General features: G+C 49.8%; 9 protein-coding genes across 9 annotated transcripts; 4 read left to right on the top strand and 5 right to left on the bottom strand.

Moving 5' to 3' along the window:
• Positions 1–398: 398 nt before the first annotated feature.
• Positions 399–983, bottom strand: NCS57_01264400 (uncharacterized protein; the record flags this gene model as incomplete). The annotated part of the gene is made up of 1 exon (XM_053062311.1): positions 399–983. The coding sequence occupies one exon, from the start codon at positions 981–983 to the stop codon at positions 399–401; it is 585 nt and encodes a 194-aa protein (XP_052908839.1).
• Positions 984–1007: 24 nt separating this feature from the next.
• Positions 1008–1602, bottom strand: NCS57_01264300 (uncharacterized protein; the record flags this gene model as incomplete). The annotated part of the gene is made up of 2 exons (XM_053062310.1): positions 1008–1402; positions 1476–1602. The coding sequence occupies 2 exons, from the start codon at positions 1600–1602 to the stop codon at positions 1008–1010; spliced, it is 522 nt and encodes a 173-aa protein (XP_052908838.1).
• A 1161-nt stretch (positions 1603–2763) lies between these two features.
• Positions 2764–3332, top strand: NCS57_01264200 (uncharacterized protein; the record flags this gene model as incomplete). The annotated part of the gene is made up of 3 exons (XM_053062309.1): positions 2764–2853; positions 2903–3043; positions 3090–3332. The coding sequence occupies exons 1-3, from the start codon at positions 2785–2787 to the stop codon at positions 3330–3332; spliced, it is 453 nt and encodes a 150-aa protein (XP_052908837.1). The 5' UTR covers positions 2764–2784.
• A 3533-nt stretch (positions 3333–6865) lies between these two features.
• Positions 6866–7276, top strand: NCS57_01264100 (uncharacterized protein; the record flags this gene model as incomplete). Its single annotated transcript, XM_053062308.1, has 1 exon — positions 6866–7276. One exon carries the CDS (start codon positions 6866–6868, stop codon positions 7274–7276), a length of 411 nt encoding a protein of 136 aa, XP_052908836.1.
• Positions 7277–7650: 374 nt separating this feature from the next.
• NCS57_01264000 (2EXR domain-containing protein) lies at positions 7651–8634 on the bottom strand (the record flags this gene model as incomplete). The annotated part of the gene is made up of 1 exon (XM_053062307.1): positions 7651–8634. One exon carries the CDS (start codon positions 8632–8634, stop codon positions 7651–7653), a length of 984 nt encoding a protein of 327 aa, XP_052908835.1.
• Positions 8635–11709: 3075 nt separating this feature from the next.
• Positions 11710–12865, top strand: NCS57_01263900 (uncharacterized protein; the record flags this gene model as incomplete). The annotated part of the gene is made up of 4 exons (XM_053062306.1): positions 11710–12235; positions 12286–12323; positions 12419–12632; positions 12687–12865. 4 exons carry the CDS (start codon positions 11710–11712, stop codon positions 12863–12865), a joined length of 957 nt encoding a protein of 318 aa, XP_052908834.1.
• Positions 12866–13392: 527 nt separating this feature from the next.
• Positions 13393–14103, bottom strand: NCS57_01263800 (uncharacterized protein; the record flags this gene model as incomplete). The annotated part of the gene is made up of 1 exon (XM_053062305.1): positions 13393–14103. One exon carries the CDS (start codon positions 14101–14103, stop codon positions 13393–13395), a length of 711 nt encoding a protein of 236 aa, XP_052908833.1.
• Positions 14104–14924: 821 nt separating this feature from the next.
• On the bottom strand, positions 14925–15467 carry NCS57_01263700 (Response regulatory domain-containing protein; the record flags this gene model as incomplete). The annotated part of the gene is made up of 1 exon (XM_053062304.1): positions 14925–15467. One exon carries the CDS (start codon positions 15465–15467, stop codon positions 14925–14927), a length of 543 nt encoding a protein of 180 aa, XP_052908832.1.
• A 2410-nt stretch (positions 15468–17877) lies between these two features.
• Positions 17878–19875, top strand: NCS57_01263600 (uncharacterized protein; the record flags this gene model as incomplete). Its single annotated transcript, XM_053062303.1, has 1 exon — positions 17878–19875. The coding sequence occupies one exon, from the start codon at positions 17878–17880 to the stop codon at positions 19873–19875; it is 1998 nt and encodes a 665-aa protein (XP_052908831.1).
• Positions 19876–20743: the final 868 nt, after the last annotated feature.

Here is a 20743-nt window from a genome sequence, read left to right as displayed (position 1 = left end):
AAAACGTCATGTAGACCTCATGAAACATCCATCACCGTGTTTAGGTCTAAGTCGGTGTCAGGGTTGTATAAACCTGTTTCCAGAGATAATGGCGTCACAGTGAGCCCGAGGTGCATGCAGCTTGAGAGTTTGTGCCAACAAACGTCGCATCGACCTCCGTGACATCTTCCGAGGCCCGAGAAGTCCGCGGGGGATGTTTGGGACACTGCTTAGCAACATCTCCAAACTAGTATTGAGAATTGATAAGAAGGGAAACCAAATGCGACAAGACGTTGGCTACTGGCTATCATAACACACAATTCAGAAACAGAAGTGAAGGTCTTGGCCCACGATTAAGTACGCCATCCTCACTTCTAAGCAATATTTGTAGGCGCCATCCACCCATCATGCGCAGCCCCTTATTCATAGACCAAGACATCCATTTCTTCGTCCTCGTCTTCAGATGAAGACGAACCCGCGATCTCATCGGGATCAAACAGCTCCCCAGTGCAGCGAAGCCGAGCGCCATCGAGCTCAACATCGACAGCACCATCAGTCCCAAACCAGTGCTCGAAAGAATCTCTGTCGACGGCCATCTGCATCTCTGGCAAGTCTTCAGCCTCATCTTCATCCTCGGCCAGAAAAACCTCGAGATCGATGCGAGAATGAAAGGAAGAGAGACCGGCGATCTGGGCACCGTGGAGAACATTGAGCTCTTCGTCGTATTCCGAGTAGTAAGGTTCGTCTGAGAGATAATTGTCAACAGAGACTTGATCATCGAAACCGTCCGAGTCGTTGGAGTCCGTGTCCACGTCAGTATCGGAGCCGGAACCAGTATCAGGACCCAGCGGATCAGATGGGAGCGCATTCGTAGTGACGGAAGATCCGCTTTGAGCGAAGGCATCTGAGGTATCGGGGCTGCTGAAAAAGAAGGGATCTTCGCTGCTCTCTTCGGACTCCTGGCTGCTTGTTCGCTCATCGTCATTATTAGAGTACAATGTCATTGAGACATGGTGTGCTGCAGTCCCCTAGACAGGCAGCAGACCCTCGCTGATGCGAATGTCCTCCAATTGCTGACCCAAGGCTCTTGCTTCATCGAGCTTCCTGTTCGACTTCCAGATGATGTCTTGCCGTACGAGATTGCTGGCATGGCCGGAGGCTTCGTGAGTCAAGAGGCGGGACTGGATGTTGTGGTGGAGAGACTCCTCGCGCGGATCCCAGGTATGGGTAGGCCATGTTGGAAGGCATTCTTGGCCAATGGAGATGTCGGCGAGGGTGGCGCCATCGCGTTTGGCTCGTTCCAGGCGGTAGTTGGAATGCCAAAAGATGTAGCGCTTGAACTCGGCTGTCATGAGATTGAGAGGCAGGCTGTTAAGGCGAAGTTCATTGAACTCATTGACACGGGCGGTGATCTCATCTTGGCCTGTCGCAAAGTTAGAGAGACGTTGTCGCAAGTCTGCGACGCGACAGCTGTAGCGGCAATAGAGGGGACGGACTCAAGGGCTCGGTCGAAGGAGGGTATGCATCGGGATCAATACGGGGACGGCGGATGCGAAGGAGAGGGATGTCGTCGATATCATCGGCGTCTAGTATGTCGGCTAGTGTTCTCTTGGAGCCTCCCATTTTGCAGTTCGAATGAAGGACCTGGCAGGCGGGAGAAAAGAGTGTGACGTCGTGGTGTTAAGGTAAAGCGGTTCCATCAATGATCATTGTTTATCGTGGTCCGTCATCATAAGGCTTAGGATCCACCATGGTTTCGGTTTCGGTTTCGGCGAGGCAGGTAGGCAGGCAAGAACGGCCTGAGCCTGGATGGAGCCTGAAACTTGTCAAGACCGTGTTGAGGCGACAGAAGAAGAGATAAAAGGGAATTAAAAATGATTATGTCTCACTTCAACCTGTTCTGATGCCGTAAGTAGAGACTGCTCTCCCATCATAAAGGTCAACATGGTGAATGATTTGGCAAAAAGAGCAAAAAAGGAACTCCGGTACAGGGAATCGAACCCTGGGCTCCGCGGTGCTATTCCCTCAGGTTATGAGAGCGCGAAATGTTAGCCACTACACCATACCGGATATGATGTGATTGGTTGGAAGTGCCAGCTTGAGAGAGTCATCATGAGGAGAAGCGGAATGGCTCGGATGGCGCCGACTCATGGTGATGGAGCGGCGGCTTCATGATGCTGCCAATGTCTTGACTCAAGGCCAAAGGCACACTTGGATGGAAACTTGGCCTCGACACAAGTTTCAATACCGGAAGTGTAGCTGTCAGCTTAAACTTGAGGTTCTCGTAAGCAAGAATATTGCCGCTATCGAGCGGGAAACACAGGTGCAAGGCGGCTTAAGACCGACGCGTGGAGGTATAACGTTAAGGCAGTCAGCTCCCCATCTCTCATCCCAACCAAGAGGATCAAGTACTATCGCAGATTCAGAGAAACTTGCTCTAGCCTCCCTCAATTAGGATCTTTGGTCAGCAACTTCCGATAAACCCGGCTCTCAAACAAAATGCTATTCGTCCAGCGAGGTGTCTTGGTGTTGTTCAGCTTACAGTGCATGTGAGCCAGGATGTTAAGAATAGAGAGAGCCAAGGGCGCGGGACAATCAGTTCTTGGTGGAGTGTGTAAGCCAATCAGATAGTTTGGTGGCGTTTTTTCGGCTTGATTTATGCTCCGTCTGCATAAGCCACCGTCTTACACCTTGGGATGAGACCATGTATAAAGGCAGCGTGATATCAACATCTTGACCAGCTTCAGACTCCAGCATCAAAGAATTTGTAAATCGCAGAATCTTCTCATCGTAGACTGTCTCAAAATGGGCCAAACTCAAACCATGATCGCTGAGATCGAAATCCAGGCACCACCTGAGACTGTCAGATCGGTGGTAAGCCAGAACACCATATCCTTGACCAGTACAATGCTAAGTAGGTTAGTTCATGGAGTTTTCAAGATATAAAGAATGGAACAAATGGAAAGTTGAGCCAGCCAACTCATCGAAAAAGCCGGACGAGTTGCAACCAAAGGACAAACTCAAAGTTGACCTGGGGACCATGAAGTTCTCCCCAACTCTCTTGGTACGCGGTTTGACCATGCCTGACAGCTATTACTAATACAGAGGAGAAAAACTCAACAGATGCTTTTGAATGGCATGGAAATCTATGGCCCATATTTTCAGGCAAGCACGAGTTCACATGGCAGCCAAGCTCCCAGACTCCAGGCGGCACGACGTTCAGACAGAAGGAAGATTTCACTGGCCTTTTGGCGTTCCTTATGGCACCCGGACGCAGCTCTAGTAAAAAGTCCTTGGATAATTGGGAGAGTTTCAATGCGGATTTGAAGAAGGAAGCGGAGAGGAGGCCATAGATCTGACATTGCAACTTGGTTCAAGGGTTGTGGATTATTTCTTTTGGAAGTGTTTTTATTTTCAGTTTTAATGGTCCATGCTGGCTTTCATGTCCTTCAAATTGTGCTTGATCACTCTCCTCAGTTCATCTTTTATATGTTTCGAGAGCACCTACCCCTTCTGTTCGACCTATCAAACACACACATGCACACAGTCACGCACAAACTCACTAGGATCAGGGCCTTTTGCTTAGGTGCCTCTACGCAAGTTTGGTTCATATGTTCGGAACACCTACCCAGAGGCACAATCACTTGGTCATGGGAAGTAGAGACTATTAGATTACCTAGCGTAGCCATAAAGGCGTCAACTTTGGCTAACTTGTTATTCTTCTCCTTCATCATCTTGCTCTAATACACCCACTTTCCCCTTTGATCTTACCACGCGTTTTCTAGCACGACAGTGCGAAATACCATAGCATCAAACCTGAGAGGGAGGTTCTGTGGGGGACCAAGTTCTCTGGTGAAATTCAGTCGGAGAAAAGGTAGAAGATGAGCCGGAAGTGCACAATTGCAGGGCCATGTCGTCTCATGATGCCACGTATGTCTGCGGATGATCACACGCCCTTCTATTTGTTGGTGCACTTTGGGAGCCTGCTTTGCGTATTGCCACGCGGACGCCAATTATCTGCTTGGAAGCTGCAGTCGATATGCGCAAGATACGGTGTGGCATTTTCAGCACCTGTCTTATCCTATCATATCTCAGCCCGGGCTGCAACATCATGAAGGATAGAAACCCTCCTTTAGAGAGCGCTCAATTCATTGGAGAAGAATAAGATCAGGCGTCAGTCAGAAAGTACTGGTTTTATTACCTGGCTGCCTATAAAGTGGACATGGCTCTCCCACCTATTCCCAAGTTCAACGTACATCTTTCAGTGACCTTTCACTCCAATCCCAAGACCCTGCTTTTATGCATCCGCGCCTACATCAAGGCCAAGAATAACGGCTAAAAGTGAGTCTGAAAGTCCCTTCTTCGTCTCCCAAGACCCCAAGAGCAACCTCTAACTTGACGTCGAACAGTGATCTGCGAAGCAAGAAACTGCACCTACTCGATCACATTTCGTGCCCCGCTGTCCGGCTATTGCGACTTTTGCAAGTGCCTCAACAACTCCTGTATCCGGAGAGGAAATGGATGGGTCACGACTGATGCGCAGAAGTGCCCGCGAGGCTACCGAGCTGGATACTGCGATGTACACATCTGTTTGAAAGAGGGCTGCAACAAAGCTAGGGGCCAGGCCACTAGCCAGGTGTTCTGCAACGCTCACACATGCCGTGTTGCGGGATGTGTCTCCCTAGCAAGCGTATTTGAATACTGTAGCGATCATGGAACGTGCAAAGCCTCGGGGTGTAGTAAAGCTAAGCATGGTTCAGCCTCGTACTGCGTCTGGCACCTTTGCAATGCCGCCGGTTGTCTCAACATGGCAACTAAGGGCAGGGTCTGCCAGGGCCATATGTGCGCAACACGGGGTTGCGGCAAGCAAAGGATGGCAAGCAGGTCTGTTTGTTCGACATGCGCGAGATAGGACAGCTTGAGGGGTTTCTAGCTTAGACCAAAGTGATCGCACATGGCAGCGGACTTGATGAGTTGATCTTCTATGGGCTGTGACTGCTGTCTATAAGTTAGTATGCACATTGTTAGCATTGGGATATGATGCTATGATGTGTTAAAATGTGTTCTTTATTATAGTTGGAGCCCGGCCCTCGATGGGTTAACTGAGCCTGAAGATCGCACATGGTAGGCAGATTAAGGCTAATGGGCAGAGGCAATAGATCCGTCGGCGACTCCTTGACATGGACCGAGTATTTGTCAATCATTTGTAAATCGAGTGTAAAGTGTTTCCGAGGAAATATGATTATCGTGTGAACTCGGGGATTTGGAGTTGAAGACTCCTCGTGATCCCGAGGCTAAGGAATGGGCCAATGGCATCACGGGCGACTGAGTTGAACCGCGCTGCGGCAGAGTCTGTTAGTGCTGAAGTAAGCTTTGGACCTTGGAATAGGGAATGGTGTCGTTAGTTGTCTTCCACATGGAAAAGCCTGTTTGGTTGACAAATTCGAGCTGGGCTCTCTTTTGGCCGCCGCTGAGCATCTCCTCGGGTAACGAATCTTCCGCAACTTGCTCGTATAGATGATCTCAAATGCAACGGCTATTTTTAATTGGAAAATACAAATCATGGGTTCTCATAGCCACCTTCAACTCCTGTTGGGCAAGATAAAACGAGGCCGGCTGGCACTTGGGATTTCCGGAACAATCACTTCAGCATTCTCTCATCACAACAACCAATCTCTTCTTTGACGACTAGTTTATCCACTCAAAACATCCATCATGATCTCACACACCATTATTCTACCCATCGTTCTCGGGGCTGTAAATGCAGCGAGCATTCCCAACATCTTCAAGCGAGACCTGACGGCCCAACTCACCGTCGGTAGTAGCTTGATCCCACTGAGCACAGGAGACGGAGCCAAAATTGTTGGCGATGCGCTCCGCCAAGTGTGCTCCCAGTTTGGCTGTGACTCCGGAACAGCCGTCAACAACGGCCCATTCGTCGTCCAGTTTGAGGACTTTGGCGACAAGCTCGAGTGCACCTGGTCCGTCACTGGAAGCGGAAATTATGACAGTCTTGATGAACGAGACTACATGATTAACGTCCTTACGACTTCCCTCACTACGACAGCCGACGTTAGCAGCATCAAAGTCAGCATCGAGGACAACCCCTTGTGCATCAGCCAGGGGCAGGCCAGCTGCGAGACTCAGGTCCTCCCAGTTACCAAAGGTGTCAACTTCCAGCAAGTTGTCCTCAATAAGGACGATGGCAGCAACACGGCCCAGCTGGACTACAGATTGTCTGTGGAATGCAAGGGATCGAGCGACTTTAATTGCCCAGCAGTCATTTCAGGGGCTCTGAAGGACGTCCTCGGTGGGATCCCTGCAGTTGGCGGTATTATTGCTGGTGCTTTCAGCCTCGCCTGTGCTGCTTAAAGAACTGAGTGCATGGGTTCGTCTGTTACGGTACAGCACAGCGAGGTGGTGGTGGCCCGAAGTGTGGTGTGGGTGCTGGTAGATGTAACGCTCATCATCGATGACGTTGACACTTTCGCGTAGCAAGACTTTCGAGCCCACGTTTAGGCGAGACGATGTTTTTACGCGGAATTATGGTGGAATTCATGGTAGAATTGGATGTTAATATTGTCATCGGGGTCTTCGGATTGCCCTCGGGTTCTTTCACAAGCCTCGGCATCTTGAGAAACCTCGGTGTCTTGAGCACCGTTTCTCGGATTTGTAATTATTCGTTTATAGAACATAACGTTTTGATTTCTAAGCTTGATACTATTTATTTATATTTAGATGAGGCTGAAAACGCTTAAAATTTGGGAGAGGGTGCATGAACTATCAATTTGAACACCCCTGCCTTAACACATACGTTGTACAACCTCAACTTCGCTCTCAAAACACTATCAATAATATCACCACTGCCAAGATACTACTTCATATCATGGCATCCTCGGATTCTATTCCAGTTCTCACCATCTCACTTGCTCGCCACCTCGTCGGCCACAGCATCACCGAGGTCCTAGAGCAACAATGGGACCCCGCCAAAGTCCCTACCTCGACCACCTCTCGCTTCTCGAACGTCGGCTTCGATCTGGATGTCAACGGCGCCAATCTTGAAGACCTGAGGAAGGTACTGGCAGAAAGGCAATGGAGCGGCATTATAGTTGGATGGTGTACGCGCGGTCACGTTGAATTTACCGAACTTTTTGAGTCGGTTGTGGCTATTTGCGTTGACTACATTGTCGAGAGGAAGCAAGGAAATGCTTCTGCCAAGGAGCCCAAGCTCATATTTTGCCGTGGTGCAGACGATGTGGTTAATGCTACGCTACGCAACTTTCCCTTGGAGGATTAGGGGTCTAGTACAGAGTCCAATCTGATAATGTTAGCCATCATTCTTACCATATAACAACATCCCCTACTTGTACCAATCGGTCCCTCATAAACTTTCTATCTGTAAAGAAACCCTGAGGACATCCATTGTCAGGCAGTAGCACAATCATATACCCCATCTGAACACTGATCGAAGTTGCTGCGAGACGTCCAAGCCAGTTCCCGCGGCTGCGTACGAGAACAGGACTGTCTGGCCTATCCAGAAGTTCGCACCAGCTGTCGACACACCTAGCCTCAGGAGCAGATTCTCTTTGGCATAAATCAGTGAGCGGCATTATAAGAAGGTAACTTGCCCTAGGTAAATAAATGAATCCTTCTCTATTCCCTTTCTCAATCTTAGGTAGTGTCGCAAGCAAGCACTCCTACAAATACAACTAATGGATTTAACTCCTCATACCTGTCGCATAGTTCCCAGATTTCATCACGAACGCGGTTGACAAGATCGATCGAGCTAAACCCCACCCTGTCTGAGACTCTTTCAACGTACTTTCCATTCACTTTCTCGATCTCAATCCAGTCTTCTTCGCGATATCGATATGTGTTAACCGGGATCAACCGCCGGCCGTTCAAATGGAAAGCCACGTTCTCATCCCCATGGGATGTAGGTTTCTGCCCAACAGCCGCACTATCTCTTCGCCTTAGGGTGTAGTCGACGATCCAGATGCTAAGTCCGGAAGAACGCGAGCCAGCGTCCATGGCCATGTCAACGATATTGTCTTCGATATCATACCCCCATTCTGGGTTGTATTCCAAAGCGATGTTTTGAAGCCCTCCGAAGTCACGCATATATGATCCAAGGTCAATGTCCAAATGAAATTTGTCCCAGCTGATTGTCTCCAGGTTCTGAGGTCGAAGGATAAAGAGGTCTTTGTGAGGGAAAACAGTAAAGAAGTGTGCATTCCCATTGCGACACACGAAGTAGCTTGTCTCCGGCATATCCATCCTCGTCTCTATTATCTCAGAACGCAATAGTATGCCATTTTCAAACGAAGACTTCCACTTGTGGCAATTAAACTTGCGGTTCATGACGAGCCTAGACTCTTTGCAAGCAGTCCATAAGCCTCCGTCGATGAGATATGTGGAAGGATTATTGCGGTTCCGGGTAATAGATGACTTGTTGCTTTGTGGAGCGGCAAGGCGTAAAGTAATATAATCGTAAGGGTTAGACACGTTAATGTTCTTGTGAACACCGTCATCTGTCTTTGAATTGTAGAGTTTGAAGATGTGTACGCCGGGAACAGAAGGCCGAAGAGCGAAATTCCAGATCATGTCCCTGAGCTCCCAGGGGAGGTCAGAAAAGCAATGAAATGTGCCGTCCATGTTGAGTTTTGAAAGGGAAGATGAGGATTGCTGATGATGATGGGGGAAGAATTTGTTTGTTTACTTGGGGTGGATTGCCCTATTTATATTGCTACTCAGTGAAAAATGCCAAACAGAGTTCATTGTTGTCCAAGTCACCGAATTTCGACTGATGCAGCGCTGAACCTTGAACTATATTACCACGCGGGTCGAGAAATAACCGAGACACCAGAACATCAAGAGGGTTAATTACTTAGCTCCCTATAAGCGCAGTACCTAATTAAATAAAGATATATCATAGTCAAGGTAAAGCTTTAGACCTTCTTTTCCTATCCTCATTATACTCTCTCTATTATCTTTAGGGGAGAATGAACTAAAGGGTTTATCTGAGCGTCTCTCTTTTTCCTCGACCCGGGTGACAACACTGCATTGGTGGTAAACTTTATGCCAAGGACCCAACATGCCCAATTTGACACCGCCCTCCAGCTCATTAGGACTCTCGCATCGCCTCATGCTTCGAGTAGGAATCGGCACCCCGGCCTCTCATCAATGGCTCAGCTAGCCTCAGCGTAAACTCCAGCCCGAGCTCTGTCGCAGCATCACTATCCACCGAGGCATTTCCCAAGTCAGCCCCAACCGACAAAACGATCGAAGCAGTCGGCCCAACCCATCCGAGAGATATGTTGCAGCCTTGACCCGACAGGATACGTGCTGCGTCCTCTTCATCTCCATGGCTCGACCCGGCGAATACAGGCGGTAAGAGGTGTGAATTCGAAAGAGAAGTGTTTTAATATCCCGAGACCGCCGAGGTATTTGGGGAGGGAATTACCAGAGATTGCTCAAAACGAGCCTTCAGATTGTCAGCATTGATTCAACAGAACAATAGTTCATGGGCAAACCTACCATGACGCTCCCCTCGGGGGACTCAGCTTGCCGGTGTTCCTCCTCTCGGGCAGCCCACATCTAGGTCAACGGGTATACTGACGGTGGTTGTCCCGGAGGACACGGTGCGCTTCGCAGCCTCGAAAGAGTCAGCACAGATATTACACTCAAGGTACCATGATGCACTCACGGGTTTGTTAGACTTGTTGTTCTATGCAGATGTCAGTGGCTCTATCGCATGAATGAAGAAGATTGGGGCGGTTCTTCAGACAATCAACCGTTAGCAAGCCCATACTCTCAACGACAAATAGAACATGACGAGAAAACAGGCGGTTGAAACACACCTCGGCCGGCTCGGTGGTGATGGTGATTGAAGAAGGGAAAAGCAACACCTCACGAATGACCCACAGAACGGAAAGAACGTCCGGCCGCCGTGTTCACATCCATCCACGGCTTGGGGTGAGGTCATGTCCACTAACAAGCAAGAAAATTTATAAAACTATACTCTCTAGGTACCTAATGTCTCATGTATTTGTTAGGCACCCATATGTTGCGTCCAAGTCAAGTAGACCTTCGAGGCTGCACATCGGCACTGAACATTTTGATATTACCTACCTATTTAATCTTGTGTCTCGCCACACAACGAATGGCCAGACCCAAAACTTTTGCGCCGACAACCTAGGTACCTAGGGAATAAAAGTTAAAAGGTGTACCGTGTTAAACGGTTTGGGGAGCAAGGAGCGGCCATTCACAGGCGTGGACTCGCAGTTACCTACGGTCCCCCCCTCTCTCTGGATTCAGGGAAGATGCGATCCACGTCAGCTAACTTGAATTGATGCGTAAGGCAGATCCGCGGTGCCGCGACACGCGTCAGGAGCTTGTCATCCGCTTCGCGAGGTCATGTGCCTTCGTGCCAGCCCTTCTGTAAGCGTTTCGGGCAACACGCACTGAGGACTCAGAATGTCAACGGCCGAGGGAAGGCACACGCCTGCCTTGGTTTCACTGTTTCTCGAGAAGGAATCACCTCTGTCCCAGCAGGCTGATGGCATCGGATAGCCCGATATCAATCAGCTGACGCATACCTAATGGGGCAATTCACTGCGCGCCTAATCTTCCGACTTCCATAAAACCACTCTCAAACGACGCCGGAGATGACCTGGCACACGGGTTAAGGGATAAACAAAACGCCAGATCATTAAGAGGGTTACCTAAGTCCCACTGGGTATCATGGATGAAGTTATAGAAAATATAACAAAGTAATCTCATAATTTAAATCAACCTTTATTTATTCTTATCATATTCTCTTGATTATCTTTAGGGCAGAACAGACTAATATGCTAGTATGGATCTCGGGCATTCCTTTGCCTGAATGAGTGGGCTTTGCAGGAGAGCTGAAACCAAATCTTGCAGAATTCATCAATATCGTTATGCAAGGAAGTCATCACCGTTGTTGCACACAAAAATTCATTAACTCAACATGCACAAAATCGTCATCGTCATCACACGTAAAAGTTACCTGTCGCACAGAATCCATGCTTTTTGATCCTTCAGAGACCTTCTGCCCATGACGCCTGGGCGGGGAGACTCGTAGTGGCCGGGTGTCTGCTCGCTGCTTCTCATCCTGCCAGGCCATATCTTAAACGGCGATCAAGCATACTGCTCTTCATTTAACCGAGACAAGAAGAAAACGTTTCCATCTTTTCATTGGGGCTAATAGATCAGCAGTCATTTCTATCTGCGTCACTGACAACTAAGTCATCATTCGTTTGCTGACGCCCCTGGCGGAATGATGCTACCAGTTTCGGACTGTTAATATACAGCCTGGTTTCATATATCGACTGACGAAGTCGGTGCAACATCTCCTCACCACCTGCAAAGGTCCCAGCGTCAAGACCCTTGTATGAACTACCGAATCACATCCCTTGTTGCTCGCTTGATAACTTGCGAAGGATGAGTCGGAGGATTTAATGAGGGATCGTGATCGTGCATACATTTCAGGCAGCGGGATAAAGGTGTTGTAAGATGGCAAAAACTTGATACCATCGCGACGGATGGACCGATTGGCCGGCCTTGGTGTCTAGTTGTACTTGGATGGCCCCTATATAGTCTCAGGTGGTCAGCACTTCACTCTCCCACTTGTTCTCCAGACATTCAATTCCTTCTTTAAGCTCTCTGCCCAACCAAAATCAAGTCTTCTTCCTTGATATCTGTGCCATGCGCTTCATTTCATTCCTTGCAGCTTTTGGAGCTGCGAATGCAGCAATCGACGTCCAGCTTGTATGGCGCCTCGAGAAGGACTCCGGACACTCTTCTGTGAGCGCCCTTGACCTGAAGAAAGGCACCCTACTTGCTGGATCTTGCGGCAGCACCCTTGAGGCCGACACCCCCATCGACTTCTCGAATGTCGACAAAGACGGCAATGGAAACTTTACCGTTGGTGATGCAAACTACCGAGTCCACTCGAAGCCCGAGTTCTCAGGCGGCCCTTCGTGCTCCAAGACGTTCAACGCCAAATACTCCCTGGTTCAGTGTTCTGGCGTGAAGTGGCCTGGTACTCCAGATAGCGCTAATGGTAATGCCACGGACTGTTTCAAGGACGAGGACTCGCAGGCCACTTTCCATGCTCTCGAGGCCCGCGGTCTTTCTCATGAGCTGCATACGGCTCACAGACGAGATACGCACCAGAATGACGAGAGACAGTTTTGTTCCTGGTACACCACCACGAACCTGGTCGATGACGGTACGTTCGTAGTTTCGACTTCTACTCGGCTGCAGTCTAACATTTTGCAGGTAACCCGCATCAGAACTATCTCCATAAACAACTCTCGGTAAGTCCTCTACTTAAATACTCGCCCATACACACAGGACAATCACACATCATTGTGGGGTATCTAGAACTAGGCTGACCATCTTGTCTAATCAGGAAACTATCAACTGCGGCACTGCCGAGTCATGCTCAGTTGGTAGTATGCAATCAAAGTCCTTCACAATTGGATGGAGTTCCGATTTCAGTGGCGTACCATGGATCTCGGGAGGCTTCAGTGTGTCGGAAAGCTGGACTACGGGCAACTCCTATACATGCAATGCTGGAAAAGGAGAAACGGCGTGCATCTGGTACAACACCGCTCACACGGCTTGTAAGTACTCACCCTGCACGAAGATAGGTGCCAGCTAGATCTAATCTTGCCCAGATACTGTCCGCGAGACCGCACGAAACTCATGTGGCGGCTCTTACACTGCGCGCGGCCCATACATTCTATTCTCCCCAAACGACCAGAACCGCGGTGGTGGATACTACTGTGTCATTGGTACTTGCCGCTCACAGGGAGATGAATACTGGGACAAGTCGGGTCGTGCTGGCGGTCCTTAAGTGTCCTTGCTCACAGCGGGCACGCGGCAGGGGAACTGATGTGTGCGGACCCAGCCTCACTGTGTAGGGGTCTTTTAGAGGATGTTGGTTCACTTCGTGTAGCTTACAGTTTTTCAGATCCTTAAGTTTCGTCTTGAGTTATCTTGCAAGTGTGTTCGTACAGAGCATCGAGAAAAATGTGTCATGCGGGACAACGACAAGGGACAGGGTCCAGGAATGTATTTAACAACCTACAGAGTACAAAGCAGCCCAAACTAAACCATAAAATGACAAGATGCACCAAAATTCAACCCAAGACTAATATGACAAGCAGGAAACAGACCCAAAATCCAAGTAGTCACACAAACTCCAACAACCCGTCCCAGACAAAACGCCACCTTCAACGCCTAAGAGCAGCAGAATGGCTGAAATAGCCAATGAATTACTGTACAGAAATGGTGAGGTGCCAGAAAGGAGTGAAAGCAAAACCTTTTCTGGAAGCCCGTCAGCCCTGAGGCATGTCAGGGTGCATCGACTTGTCAAGACACCTAAGAAGTGGCATTGGAAGGCGACGAGTCATCATCGTCATCATCATCATCGTCGTCGTCGTCTTGACCGGTAGGGTTAGCAGCGACCACTGAGGTACTAGTCGCCGAAGCAGTAGCTGAACCGGTAGAACTGGGAGGCACGCCAGTAGAAGTAGCCGAACTACCAATGTTTGCCAGACAAGTAGAGAGATCCGAATAGCAGTTCGACTGTTTCCCACCAGATTGCGCACGGCAAGCCCAATAAGCTTCGTTACACTTCCTCACACGGCCATGATGCTTGCCAATGTGCGACAGCGGAGGAAGAAGAGGGTGGGGCAGGTTGAATGTAGGCATTACTCCCGGGGCTGAAGTGACAGATGTGGCTGGCATGCGGGAACTGGCTTGAGTCCCGATGCAAGCGGCGTAGGTAGACACGCATGCTCCAGACCCAGAGTCAGGGTTCCGCCGGCAATCTTTGAAGTCACTCCAGCATTTGTTGTTGTTGCTATTGGGGCCCCGGAAAGGCCAGAAGGGGAAGAATTTGGATGCTGGTGATGAGGGTTGGGGAGGCTTTGTAGTTGTAGAGACGGCGGCTGTGGTGGTTGTGGCGATGGTGGTAGTAGATCTGCTTGGCGGGTTGGGGCCGGGCTTTCTTCCCTTGTCCCAGTCCCCGGGACGAGCAGCAACAGTGGCCGCGAGGGCGATGGTGAGGAATTGAAGAGAGAGGATCATGGTGGAGTGGTGATGTTGGCTTGAGACGAAGTGGAGGATTGGGTGAGCTGAGGGCCTCTATGAGGACTCTTGGCAAGGTTTTAAATGTGTCAGAACCTCAAGGACAAGTTTCTGATGAGAGTAGAGGAGGCGAATAATGACGGATGGACTCTATCTATATGTTTTTGGCCTCTTTTTAACTCCTCGACGCATACCAACGTGCCAGCGTTTTGACGATAGTGGCATGCTCGGAGTCGCCACTCAGGAACCACGCGCCACTGGCCCTGAAGGCTATCCAGGAACCGTCAACATGCAAATAATTCTCAAAAAGTATCACGGGTGGTCGGCACCAGAGCCCTCGAGATGCCTCGCCCCGCCAAGGACCTGATCCAGGAACCGATCAGGGCGGCAGGGGCCGAGACACACATGGAGACCCCGGTGCCACAAAGTGTTATTTCTATAGTGTGAATGGCTAGAATGCTTCACGTTCCAGTCCCCAACACCATCCAGGGGTAGTGCTGGATCGGCGAAGTGGGCGTAAACTATCGAGTGTCGCCGGAAAAAGCCATCTTTTGAGATGATCCAGATCGCGACACGTGGAAGACTAACTAAAAAAGGTGAAATGTAGGTTGGTGACGGCCGATACAAGTCGGAGCGTGGCAAGAAAGGTGTAGGCGAGAGTGATGAATGAGATATGACAAGAGTTCAATGCATTCAATGCAGTATCGTAGACCTGCCTATGTCTTTGAAAGGCTTGCGATGCATTTCAAACCAGTAGATCCAATCGAGGAATGTAAAAGGTCTCAAACGATTGCCTCTCTAGAGATCTGAATGCCATCAACTCATACAGGCCACTTCTCAATAACAGACTTGAGTGCATCCGTACGAACAGGCTTCTCAATTGCCCCATCCATCCCAAACTCATTCTTGAATCTCTCAACCTGACTGTCAAATTGTTTAGTGACGACCATCCGCGGGTGCATGCCCACGATGACAGCAGGAGAAAGGCCATGTTCACGCTCGTAGTCCCGAATCTCCTTGGACGCCTCCATGCCGCCCTTGATGGGCATGGATATGTCCATAAAGATTAATCTGCACTGCTGCGGATTCTTCTTGTAGGCGTCGATGCCTTCTTGGCCGTTTGTAGTCATATGGAATTGCCCCTCTATCCCCAGCTTGCCCAACAGCTTCTCCATGACCTTTCTGTTTACCATGTTGTCTTCGACGATGAGGTACTTGAGCTCTCCACTGGATGGAGGAGAGGTTTCGGGCTGCTGATGTCCGCTTGGAGATGACTGCGGTTGGCTGGTGGACCCCAATGGAGGCTGCTGCGAAGGGGCTGTGTCATCGGGTTCCACGCCGGTGCTGGATGGATTGTTGCTCATTTTTGCTCCAGATTAACCTTGATGTAGTCAGTCCAAGTTTCCTTCCTTCCAGGTTTAAGTCGAAGTGTAACTCGACTCACCAAGTCGGAAATAATCCTGTTTATTAAAGACAGGTGTTTGCAACTTGTCGAGATCAGGTGAGTGAGAAACTGAGTTGATGAGGGGGAGCAAAATGATCGTCATTTTCAGACCATGAGCTGGCAAATAAATGGGGTGCATGTCGAGTTGACTAAGCCACCAAGTCCTGAACCCAACGTCAGTCCTGGCAAGAAAGTCCTAGGTCTATACAATGGGGTCTGGTAAATGTGCCTAGGTGAACACTCATCTACGTTTGCTTGGGACACGATAGTGACATGAGTCTGACTGAATGGGCGACTCATATCTGAAAGACAAGTAATTGGTCTCATGGTTGTTGAATGAACAAGTCAAAAGACCTGAACGTATCATTGATAATTCTGGTTCCCCTCTCATAGACACAAAGAGCGGTGGAATCATTGCGAGCCCCTTCATGGTCCCCATGCGCTTCTTGCTTCTCCATCTCCAAGATGCATGCTTGCATCCACATACAATTCCAGCATCATCCTCACCGTGACGGCTCCTCTAGACCTCAAGAAATCGTTTAGACATTATAGCTGTCCTTACGCCTGGTTCAAGAAAAGGGGGCCTCCGGAAGGTCGCATGCCGGCTAAAACACATCCACCATGCAAGATTAGACCGTACCATAGAGTTCGGCCTCGGAGGCCGACTTCATCGATCAAAGAACGGCGAGTTTGATAGGGTTTAGTCCAAAGGTCACCGACCTTTGCCATGTGACTTGGCGTTGTGTTGAATAAATTCATTAACGAGCGATGCAAATTTGGATCTTGGTGGTGATGCATTGAGAGCGTGGGTCCTCTCTGTTGCAGCGGATCTAGTTCAACGCAACATCAGCCTTGGACTGGGGTGTCATTACGCCTTGTACTGCGGGGCGCCGTGGCGCGGCTGCTGATGTTGATCACCTCCATCGCCTCTTGCGTTGGGTTAAATTTGCAGTGCAACACTGAGATGGCAGTTGCCCATTCGTCGGTCGACCGCACGATCTACTTACCTAGGCAGCCTGACCCCCAGTAGTTGTGCACCGGATGAGCTAGACTTGAGCAGCCAGAGTCAAGGCGTTGGTGAGAATCCTTCATTCAGCAGTGCGCTTAAAGGTGCTAACTAAACCTGGCATCATATCGTAGCATCGATGTCCATCGCAACATGCGTGAGGGCCAGGCGGATCAGAGGACCCATTATTGGACTTCGAGACAATTCACCGGTAGTTGGCTATTGTTAAAACCATGCGAACCTACCGAATACTAAGTGTACTTATGGTAGGTCTTTTCCGCATCGTGAAGGGCTGAATATTTAAGCCGGCCAAGCTCTTAGTAGTGAAGAAGAATGAATACATATATGCCTCCAAATGCTGTCCAAGTCTATGCTTCCACATCCACCAATAGGGCACTGCTCCAAGACCTCAACCGAATAATAAACTCTATCACGCCAATTTTAAGGTCAAATACATAAACAAGGAGACCAATCCTACCCTAACTGACCCAAAGCTCCAAATCAGCCAGTTGTTCTCGGACCTCCTAGCCATGTTACGCGCAATGGCATCTTCATAGCTGTTTGGTATAGAAAATGGCATATCACAAGCCTAGCTTCGGTGTTCTCAACTATGGGGCGGAGAATGATGCTCTGACCAGACCGGGGAAAGAGGTAATCCACAAAAGGTCGTGAAAGAAAAGTGTCCTTGATCGAGGCTGCGGTCGTCCGACGGCACGGCTGGACGCGTTGACTCTCCGCCGTCGAGGGAGGGAGGCAAAGGCCATGCTCATTAAGTGAAGGCAGCCGCCTGTATGTCGGGGCATATTAGCACTCAGTCATGATGCCCGGCTATACAGAGTTGGTATCAGATTAACTATAGGACTCTGGTGAGGGCCTTGAGAAGAAAGGCTGCGGAAGGAGTAGAAATGAAACGTGGGTTTGCTCAGGCTGGTTGGCCCCCGAGCAGCCCAACAACTCAGTAACACAAGGAGGTCTGGGTCCATCTCTCGCTCATTTAATTGAAAGTTCTGTTTTGGTCGAGATGGGATGAGGACTGGAGCTCTACTGTGCCGAGTGCGTTCACTTGGGGAGGCCTTCCCGTAGCTTCGGTTTGGAGGTATAGGGAATGTATTTACACGACGAAATAAAGAGACCAAATCCCATGCATTCTTGACTGTCAATGCTCGTTCCACAAGTATTACATAAACTAGGAATCAACAGGCAACTGTAACCGAGGTGGAGCTTTCATTTCCGTCGAGTCAGCCCGCGTAAGCTGAGACGATTGTCAATCATACATCACTCCCATCTCTCACTCGCAACTATTCTGTCCTTGAACTTTATCATCATGGAAGAGCACCGCATCTGGCAGATCAAACTTCCGCCCGAGGAGTGCCCTAATCCGGACTCCTTAGGCTCACTTGAAGCCATTTACCGCGAATTATGTCGCATCGACGACATAGATCGGAGACTCACCAAGTCAAGGCTTGAGGGATACGACGACAGTTGGTGGGAATACTTTGACGGGAACAGCAATGGAGACTACGCAACAGAAGAACAGATCGACGCTGCGTGCCGAGATGTAACCTGGCGGGTTGATCGTGACCGCGAGGCCCTGAGGGGGAAAGCTATGCATCTTTCACACGACACCTTGAGACGCCTCGGTATCCTTGATTTACCCATGGAGATCCTCGTCCGAATCTTCGGCTTCCTCCAGCACCAAGACATTGAGGTTAGGGATAATAGCATTATCTACTGGCCCTCCAAAGTCCAGTCCGTGTCGAATGCAAGTGAGCCACTTCTCACAATATACAACGCGCGTCAAGTCTGCCGTCTCTTCAACACACTCGCCTCACCACTCCTCTGCCCATTTCTCAATCTGAAAATCGAACAAGAATCTCTGGATCGCGCCGAGATTCTCCTCGAGAACCCATACATCGCCAGTGGTGTCATGGGCATCCAGGTGTCACTCGAGTACCGCCCTATCGAACTAGCAGAGAGTTTCAGGCGGTTCGCCATAGTCAGGATGGAACATCTTGGCCGGATGAATCGCGCCGTGGATTGGCCCATCGGTGTTACCGATGAGGAGGAGCAGGAATCTAGACCGGACCATCTTCGAATAGGTAATTACCAGGAGATATACGATGCGTGGGATTATTTTCTCGGGTTCATGGGAGAGCCGGCCTACTTGCCTTTGGATGAAGAAGAGGATGGCCGAATCTTTGAGCCAAAGGGAACATACCAGCCAGACAGGGTAGCACTTGAATTCTGGAGAATTTTCTGCAACGGCCACAAAGAATACGTCAGACTTCAAAAGTCCCAGCACGACTTGATCCAATCTCGGACCTTTGTCAAAACTCTGTCATCGCTGGCCTCGCGACTGAACCGACCCCTCGCCCTGAGGTTGCATAGCAGTTTCGACTCCGACGGATTATGGAACCGGCACGACGCCTACAAGATTCTCACCGACAATGCGGAACTCGCCAAGTTTATGCCTACAGCAAACACCTGGAGTGAGATGATGCACACCATGAGGAGCCCCGTCATTCTCCATCAGGTAAAGATTCTTTCCGAACTCCCCATAGCCATGCACGAGGCTGGAGTTGTGCTGAGGTACCTGACGGTTGGTTGCTTCCCTGAATTGAACAGCTATTCCACACTGTGTCCCGGCGAGGACGAGAGTCTCGATTCTCCAGAATGGGGAGACTTGTCGGCAGCATGCCAACATCTCGAAGTTTTCCAGGTTGAATGGGGTGGCCGCCCTGCGCGAGGAAACTTCCTGGACCTCGGGGACGAGGTCTACAATGAAAGATACGTCAACTCGGTGCTTTCAAGTCAACAGCTCCAACATGTCAATGTTACAATCAGCCCCTTTGGTCTAACCGACAGCACTGGCCATACCACAATAAGAGTACCACACATGCCAGCTGTCCTGGCAAACATCAACTGGCCACGAATCAAACACGTCAGCATCAACACTTTGAGTCTAAATTATGAGGAGCTCGAACACTTCTGCAAAGCTCTGGGTTTAAACGTCGAGTACATCGGACTCATATCGATCAACTTGGAAAGCGGCAGTTGGGCAAATATCCTCGATATACTGCGCGACAAGATGGCCAGTAGCCGCAAATCAGAGAGGTGCCGAGTCTGGCTGGCCGATCTGCGAGGAGGCGAACTTGGCCAGAGGGGGAGTAGCTTCGTCAACCGTACGCCGTTCCCCAGGGGACAGGAGCTGGAGGATCCAGGGTTGATAGATTGGTTTCGGGACTACATCAAGGGAGAGATGGACGAGAATCCAGCGGTCAAAAGTAGATTTTTCTGGAGTTCAGGGACGCCGAAGGCTTGATATGTTGCTAGCAATAGGTGTTGAATTTCAATACCGGTTGACTCAGGGACAAAACTCAAGCACACTAAAACCCGTGCCCGTTTCTAGAGCTAAGTTCCTGCTGCTTTAGGCTGAGCTGTTGCTGAGCGAGGGCTGAGGATTCCGGAGCCTGAGCTAAGGCAGGCTGAGTGAGGGGCTGAGTGAGAAGTTGAGGTGTAAAGGGCCTGCTTTTAGGTTCACAGATTCTAACTATATCTTAGATCTAAGACAGCTCTGCATTTCGGGCCCCTTTATAGCAGTGTCCCTCGTCAACAGCATCTGACTGCTTTCCGTGTAATAGGCTCTGCCGGCACGCATCCTAGTGCGACAGATATCTGCCTCGCCTTGGAGCTGGCATGGGATATGAAGCCTTGAATCATGAGTGTGCGGCCACCCGGGAAGGAATTGGCTAGCACCGTCAACGAGCATTGATGAGAGTGGAGTTTGGATTTAGGAGGATGAAGCTTCTGACTGAGACGCATGAATGGTGTCTCGATAGGAACATCTGGGTGGACTTCGGAAGGCAAAGGAAGGACGGGAGTGACGACAGCCAGCATCACTTTCGGGGCGACTGAAGAGGGGACGGAGCGTATGATGCTTGAACATGGCCCTTCCCAGCTGAGAAGGCATAAATATGCCTTGGAACTCGACCTGATTGGTACAGTGGCTTAGGGGCATTTGCAAATAGCCCAAACGAACCCTTGTTATCGACTTGAGAGGCTTGAACCGAGTGAGAATAGGTTGGTAAATTTCTTCCTTGTTCTAAGTTGGTGGTTTGACTTGCAATGAAATCCGTAGTCGTGCTGGTGATTCTTACTAGACGGATTGCTTGGGATAGCTGAGACAACTG

Source organism: Fusarium keratoplasticum, chromosome 10, assembly GCF_025433545.1.
Source record: "Fusarium keratoplasticum isolate Fu6.1 chromosome 10, whole genome shotgun sequence".
Taxonomy (NCBI): Eukaryota; Fungi; Ascomycota; class Sordariomycetes; order Hypocreales; family Nectriaceae; genus Fusarium; species Fusarium keratoplasticum.
Note: the sequence above shows the minus strand (reverse complement) of the source record. Positions and strands in the feature narration are given on the sequence as shown.